Source organism: Chaetodon auriga, chromosome 6, assembly GCF_051107435.1.
Source record: "Chaetodon auriga isolate fChaAug3 chromosome 6, fChaAug3.hap1, whole genome shotgun sequence".
Lineage (NCBI taxonomy): Eukaryota > Metazoa > Chordata > Actinopteri > Chaetodontiformes > Chaetodontidae > Chaetodon > Chaetodon auriga.
In genome coordinates, this window is record NC_135079.1 from 23,022,226 (window position 1) to 23,030,444 (window position 8,219).

The 8,219-nt window shown below is 43.4% G+C and overlaps 1 protein-coding gene across 1 annotated transcript in view; it reads right to left on the reverse strand.

The window, feature by feature from the left end:
- nrn1la (neuritin 1-like a) overlaps window positions 1-7,290 on the reverse strand; it is an 81,017-nt gene extending 73,727 nt beyond the window's left edge. Inside the window, exon 1 of the mRNA XM_076732203.1 lies at window positions 7,097-7,290. Within this exon, the coding sequence (XP_076588318.1) occupies window positions 7,097-7,154 (58 nt within the window). The 5' untranslated portion in view covers window positions 7,155-7,290. The remainder of the gene's footprint in view (window positions 1-7,096) is intronic.
- Between the last annotated feature and the right edge of the window lie 929 nt (window positions 7,291-8,219).

The window sequence follows — 8,219 nt, forward strand, 5'->3', positions numbered from 1 at the left end:
TATGTGGGTGCATGCGATACAGCATCTTAAAACTGTGTGTGTTTTGTGTGTGTGTGTGTGTGTGTGTGTGTGTATGTGTATGTGTATTACTCACACCAGGGGAGACAGAAATCTGTTTACACAGTCACATGGTGGGGACCTGCCTTCCCCAAAATGTAAATCATTGAATTTTAGGGTGAAGACTTGGGTTAAGGTTAGGATAAGGGGTAGATGAGGCCAGTGGTGGTTATAGTTAAAGTTAGGCCAAGTCCCCAAGACATGACTGTAAGTCTATGAAATGTCCCTAAAAGCGATGGAAATACGACTGTGTGTGTGTGTGTGAATATTCATGCTCAGTGTAGTTTGGGGATAAAGAGAAGAGAGTCATGCTCTGCTGGTGCTTCCTTACTCAGTATTTGTTAGAGGAACATTGATACACACACAAACACACAAAGCTTCTTTAAATGGTCTTAATCCAAACCTTTCTTCGCGTGACACGTGTATACAGAGAAACTGTCACCCCTTATTTACATGTGCACGCACGCACACACACACACACACACACACACACACACACACACACACACACACACACACACCTACATCAACAATCCCCTTTGAGGAGATCAAGAAGGAAGTGCAGGTACAGAAAAAAATGGAGAACACTAATGTGTGTATGTGTGTGTGTGTGTGTGTGTGTGTGTGTGTGTGTGTGTGTGTGCGTGTGTGTGGCTACATACTACTCTCCTAACCACACATATCTCGACTGGAAAGGAGAGCTGAATATTACAGCACACGTACAGGGACACGGAGGAGGAGATGGGGAAAGGATGGCTACATCACAGGCAGACGGTGTGTGAAGAGGAGGAAAGACAGGCTGAAAGAGGAAAACAGCAAGGAAAGATAAAACATGGAAGCAATACGGAAGTTGGGAAAAAGAGGTGGAAATTTGGAAAGACTTTGCTGATTGTTTCATTCCAGCATAAGAATGGCAGACTCCACCACTACCAATAAAAACTACTGCATAGAGAAATCATTATTGAATGTAAGTACATTGAATGGCTTTTACTGACAAAATGCCAACCATAAATAGCATAACAAATGGGATTTGGGATTATACCTTTAAAGCAGCTAAACCGAACAATCAAACTACAGTATGAAAGGGGTTGCTTGCAGTGATGAACCTGCAGAGAATTACCACCTGCAGCTTTATCGTTGTTTATTGTGAATTTCACCTCAATGTTTAGCTCTCCAGCCAAAAACTTACTCACGGCTCTCATAGCATCATTTTTGGGCCACAGCAACAAAAAAAAAAAGGCATATTATGTTGTGACGTGAAGAAATTCATATGTTGGAAAAGTTCAAATCAAAGATCTAAGTTAGAAACCTCACTGCATGCTAACTGCTTAGCACCAAACAGCAGACTCAGTTACTGACCAGCTACTGAATATAGTGGAGCATTTAGCAGCTAAAGAGCCAAATATTTCCCTCAGGAGTTGTGAGAGACCAAAAACAGAGCTTAAAGAGAGTGAATATTAAATTCACATTCATTAGGTGGCCAGAAAAACAACTCAAAATGAACAGCAACATTGCTCCATAATTGCTGGATGCGTAAATAAGCAGTAGTAGTGTCTACTACATGCTCTGAAAAGTCTAGAAGCTCTGACTGGTCAGCTCTCACAGGCCTGAGCAGGCGTTACCCATCAGCACAGCTGTTTTTACAACAGCAGCTGTGCTGGGGGGGGCGTGGCTGGGGGCGGTGACTGTATAGTGACATCACAACCTTACGGAAGTCCTGACGGCTCATTTAAAGGTGCCATTTTTGAACAAGAGCTATATGCATTCCTCAGTGGATTGATATTGTCATAGTATTTATACAGCACCTCGACCTGCTTCATGATCAAAAAGACATGGAAATCTCACTTTCTACAACATTGGACCTTTAACCCAGGAAATACCACACTGGATATCACATCTACGCTGACAGCGGTGCTTTCAGTCTCCAGGGAGCAGAACTCCAATGCAGTGAGCTGCAGATTTGGTAAGTGACACTGATGATTCAGTACACTAATGTTCAGCTTAAGGATTGATCAGGCTGAACTGAAGTAAGGAGATGACATGTGCAGCTGCTACCTGCTTCGTCTTGTAAAATCAGGACATAGAGCGTACACCGTGATGGTGATCCGAGTTCAAACCAAAAGTTATAATGGTGCCAGTAACTATAGAAACCATATAGTTACTGGGTGATGAGCGAGGTTAAACTATCATTATCGCCATTTTCTACAGCTCAACATTTGTTTTTTACAGAGACATACCAGCATTAGGTTCAACAAAAAAACAATAAATCCTGGAAATAAAGCAGCTCTGCTTTAATTTGAAACATGTGACGCAGCATGTGTGCTATCAGATTTATCAACAGTTGTGAATCCCTGTTGAAAAAGATGAACGGAGGATGGAGAAGAGTGAAGAAAAGAGTTGGAGGAGGTGATGAAAGAGGCAGAGGCAGAGAAATGAGGGATGGAGCAAGTTTAAAATAAAAAGGAACAGGAGTGATGGCATAGAGATGAAAATGACTGAAGAGACATGAGAAGTAAGAGAAAGGAGGAAACGAGGTTTGGTGGAAGTGAGGAAGGAAAGACGACGGCGATGAAGGAAGTAGGAGGAAAACGGGAAGGAAGAAGGGGATGGAAATAGTGCGCAGTGTGGTGGACATAGCTGTGTGTATGTGTGTTTGAGGTGTGTGTGTTCAGTGTTACAGACTGTGATCTTTGTGAGATGGATGGGGAGGAAAGAAGGGAGGAAGGAAGGACGAGGAGAGGAAGCACAGGCGGTTTTCCATGAGACTTTTAAAACCTATTTTAATGAGGAATCTTCCACTTCATGTGTCTGTGCTGCAGTTTAAAAAAAAAAAAAAAAAAAAAAACACCTCGAAATCACTGCAGTCAACCCACTGAGAGGGAACTTGGAGAGAGAAGTTAGCAAGCGTTTCCTGAGGAGAACAATTAAAAGCTGAATCTAATCTCCCTCTCGCCTATGGACTGCTTTTAATGTGATTATTGGGGCGCCGATGACGCAGAGCGGAGACCTGCACCCAGGGGACCCTCTCCGTGTCTCTGGTCCTCATACTTGCAGCTTTTTCGAGCAGAGACAGAGGAGACAAACAGAAAACCGATACACAACTGGAGAGAAGACTACGAGGCTCCTGCATTCTAATAAGAAACACAGCACCTTTAATACTATGACTCTGAGGTTTTGGGAAATGTGCTTATTCACTTTCTTGCTGAGAATACGATGTGGATTCGATATCACTCTCATGTCTAAACAGTAAATATGTTACCCTGTAAGGTAAATTTGGCTTAAGTGAAGGAAAACGACAAGGCAACTCACCTCATCTGTCGGACGAGCCAAGTGTGAATTTTATCTGTGTGCAACGACTGGGAATTTGAGTAAACCCAGGAAATTCTGGAAAGTTATCAAATCTATTTCAGCCTCTGATATTCACAATGAACTGCCTCCTTGCATAGTTAAGGAGGCCACTTCCATTTGTGACAGAGCTGCTATGCTGGAATGTTTTAATGAGCACTTCATTGCCTCTGGTTCCCTGTTTAACCAGTTCCTACCTTTGAAAACTTTGCCTTCTTCAGACGTGACTATAGATAGTAATTTTGATGGTCAGCCCTTTTATTTTGTTCCTTTCTCTGATGAACTTCAGAGAGTTCTCACATTGCAAACAACTATAGGCCTATTTCCAACTTAACAGTCTTGTCAAAGGTCCTTGAGGGATTTGTAAATGGTCCACTGAAGGAGCTCCTGAGCGCTAATAACATTCTTTCACTGTACCACTCTGGCTTCAGGAAACAACACAGTACTATCACGACATGCCTTAAGGTTGGTAACAAAATAATTGATGTACCACTCCTTTCATCAGTCTCTCACAGGCCTTCAATGCAGTTGACCATCTTACCACCAAGCAACGGCTGCTCAACACTGAGTCAAATTTGATGGCTTTTCCTCCAGTGTGTGACAGGTTGCTGTTGTTTACTATCTGTGTTAACTCAGACTTAGACTTTTACTTTATGGATCCCGATTTGGGAAATTCTTTAAACAGCCTGGGTCAAAGTGTTGCTCATGCAGTTTCACCTTTACCCTAGTGGTACTATGATTTACAGCTGTGCTGCTGCCATTGCTCAAAAAACTGCCTTTTGTATTGTTGGATCATGGTCGTCTGAAGGCATTAACTGCTCTTCCTAACTGTAACCTTACAAGGCAGATCAGATTGAATTAGTGTCACTGAGAACCTCGTAATGACGCTGAAGCTCAGGTTAGTTCTGTTTTAATTATTTTTTTTTATTTATTGGTTGAGGCTACGTTCTTTCTCTTGCCTGACGACAGTGATCTGTTGTACATGTGCAGCTCATTGGCCTTCACTCACTCACAGGTATGTATCTATTTACAAATCCATCCTGGCACTGCTCCCCTCTTATTTTGTGGGCATATCTCAATTAAAACTAGTAATGAGTGCTTAGGCTCAAATGATACCCTCTCACTCTCCGCCCCTAAGCTTCACACTGGAATGGGAAAACAGGCCTTTATGTTCTCTGCCCCTGCAGCCTGGAACCACTTGCAGACACATCTGCAGCAAGATCCCAATTAGGGCATTCAAAGATGTAGTGAAGTGCTTGGTGGCAAAATTCAATTGGAATTTGTAATTGCTTCCTTAGCTTGATCTCCCTCCTCCTGTCTGTCTTCCTAGGCGTGTGATTCTGTGAGCTGATACTGCATGTTTGGGGTTTAGGAGTTTTTGTTTCCGTGTGTTTGGTTTGGAAAACTGTAATGTATATTTTGCTTTGTGTGTTTTTAATGTTTGTATGTGAAATACTGTAATGCTGCTATCTTGGCCAGGGCTCAATGGGACCTACCTGGTGAAGTAAAGCGTTAGTAGTAATAATAAGAGACATGTAAAAACAACCCTAAACCTGAAACATGTTGATATTCAGCACAGCTGCCACTCAACTGTGTTTTTTTTGTGCTTTTAAGTGCCTGTTTTGGTGCACATATTCAGCAGATTAAACGTTCTCATGACTCTGCATCAAAGCGCTTCTTTTCCCTTTGAGAGACTTTAAGAAAAATATCTTTTTGTAACATTTGCGGAAATATAAATATTGAGAAATTCATCTCACGAGACTGAGTACAGACCTAAAAGACACACTGGGAAGACTTCTTACACTGATGTACTCCTGCATGACACATAGGAATAGGAGCTCTGTGTTGTAAAGATCCATAGTGATCAAAGGCAGCTATAAAAACTGCAGCGGTGAATACGAAGAAAATCCAAAGTATAGGATTTTATTCATCTTTGCCAATTTTAATAGTTATCTGTCTCTTTCTAATAGCTTTTTGATCTTCACACAAGGTATTTGAGGAAATTCTGACTGAGGACTGAGTCAAAGGTGACAGGAAGCACTACTCACGGACACACGAACCCACATATCAACAGACTCTCACACACACACACACACACGCACACACACGCACAACTTGGTAGGAACATAGAAGGAGCTTCATGTAAAAATATCAGCCCATATTAATACATAACAAGCCTATTCTTTCGCTGTGTCAGTAACATGAGGGACAGAGTGAGTGCATGGAGGAGATGACAGACATCATCATCATCATCAGCTGCAGCAGCAGCAGCAGCGGCAGCAGCAGCAGCAGCAGCGTTTCCTCGTCAGGTTCAGACGCAGGGCTGAAAGGAGTCTCCAGAGACTCTGCTGAGCAGAGGAGGGGGACAGATGTGATTCATTTATCATTTATCTCCATCGGTGGGACAGTTTTTTCTTTCCCCCTGATGGTGTCACACTCTCCCATGGGACCCCCCCCATCCACCACCACATCTTCATCGCTCTGACATCAGCAGGGGTGATGATCAATGATGATAAAGATAAAGATGATGATGATGATTTCAAACATATACTACAGTTTAAAGTAATGCAGTATATTTGTTCATTTAATGAGCCACTCCACCAATTTTACACATCACGTTCAGCTTACTCGTCAAGAAGCTCGTGAGAAGCGTTGTGTAATTATCTTCTGTGGCTCTGATGGGAGCTTCCCAAAGCAGTGTGGTGTAATGGTGATGTAGTCTGGTCATCGCAGCCTCACTTTGGAAACTATTAGAATTTTAACAGTCATTTTTTTCAAGCATGTTGGCTTTTACCAGAGGAGGATAATCTAATTTAAGTCACATTATGGGAAATGTAGGATCTTTCTTTGTTTGTTTGTTAGATTGCGTGACCCATTCTAGGGTCTAAAGGTCGGGATATCTAAACCTCTGGTGCATTGATTTTGACCATTCTATTTTCAAACCATCTCTTGAGGCTGGAGTGTCCTTTAAACAGCATAGATCACTTTAATAAACCTGAATGGTGGTAGGTGGGAACCACAAGAGGAACCTCTACTATCAGCTTGACAAAGAGTTCCCACCATCTGCCTATCTAACTTGAATGAATCTGCCACTGCTGCGCTCTTCCTGTCATGTAGGAGTTACCTGACTGAGCTAAGGTATTACAGGCTCAGGAGAAATGATCTTTCATTCCTCTCCAGCGGCTCATCAGCAGCACTTTGTCGTGTGTATCTGAAGTGGAAAGATGCAGCCAGGTCTCACTGAATGAAACTCATGACGACAGTTTGCGTAATGATCCGGTAACCAACTTTGGGAGCAGATATACTCCCACAGGAGCACTCAGCCTGCTGCATCCACCACCTTCAGGGTGTTTTTGTTTTTTTTATCATCTCTCTCTGCTCGGATCGCTCCTGCAGCGGCAGCACATGTTCCGCGGATGCTGGACATTAATGCGGGTAGCTACGGGACCCTCTAAGTTAAAGTGCACAGAGGTGCAAGTCTGGGAGACTGGGGGTCGGAGCCTATTGCAGAGGACTATCTGTCTAGTTAAAGAGCAGGCATATTAAAGCACTGCTGGTCCAGATCTGCATCACCCGGTTACGCACAACGACTCGCAGCCAAAACTACTTCAAAAAATTCCCGTTGCTGCAGTAGAGGTTGTGCACTGTTCAGAAATACGAGTTCCAATCAAATCACTGTGTTTTCGGTACTTACTCAGCAGCAGAGCAACAGGCAAGAAGAGGAGGCACGCAGAGTTCATCAGAGATGCCATGCTGACAAGTCGTCCTCTTTCCCTCACAAATTTCAGCTTTGCGCCGGAATTCCCAAGTTGTCCTTGCCGAAGAAAAGGCAGGCCACACTGTCCCGCTCGCCAGTGCTGGTCAAAGTGTTTCCCTGCTGTCCTCAGTGCAGCTCTGTACTCCAGTGTGAGAGCATCCACAGTGCGCTCACCCGCTCCGCATCCAGGGGAGGGCGCGTGCGTGCTGAGGAAGAGGAGGAGGAGGAAGGAAGGAGGAGGAGGAGGAGGAGGAGGAGAGTCCACGGAGAGTTGCACATGTGCCCAGGTCTGGTGTGGATGGACAAGTGGATGCTGGGAGGCGGCCGGGGATCTGGGATGTGGCAGTGAGAGAAGTATTCAGGTGCTTTAGTCTAATCAGCAAAATAAACTCTGCAGAACAAACGCCCTAGTGGTTAATATATGACATTATCAGATGGTTGAAGCTGGTGACCAAACTACTTTCTTCGCTGTTAGGCAGTCTTGAAAGGAGCTTGAGAGGAAAGAAGGAAAGGCAAAGTTTTGCACCACTGTTTTATTTTCATTTGTCTGACTTGCATCATTTTCCCCGTTTGAGCGTTTAACAGATGAACAAACTATCTGAGATGTTTGAAAGGGGAGATGTCTTTTAGGTAGAGCTGCTAACACCTCATCAACAGGGGCCCCATCCAGACCCTGCTTTTTGGTGAGGGGTCGTTAGTCAAAAATGGGAGGAATCATTGCTTTAATGCCTAACAATGTAGTTTATTTTTCCTGAAAAGCTGCTGAAGTACAAGGTTTGAATTACACTATTTCACTCTGGACTGTTGTCTAATAGTAGTGTAAAATAGAGAAAAATGGAAATATTTAAGTACCCCAAAACTGTGCATAAGAGTAATACTTCAGTAAATGTATTTAGTTACTTTTAAATGCGCAAGAACAAGGCTGTGAATCGTCTTCTTCAGGACGGATGCTAACGCTGTCTCTGGAGGGAAAAGACAGTCGGCCACTCAGGCTGCTGTAGGAAGCAGCTCGCTTGAACTTTGGCTCGGGACTTTTTCAGGAAGTACACAACATACAAAT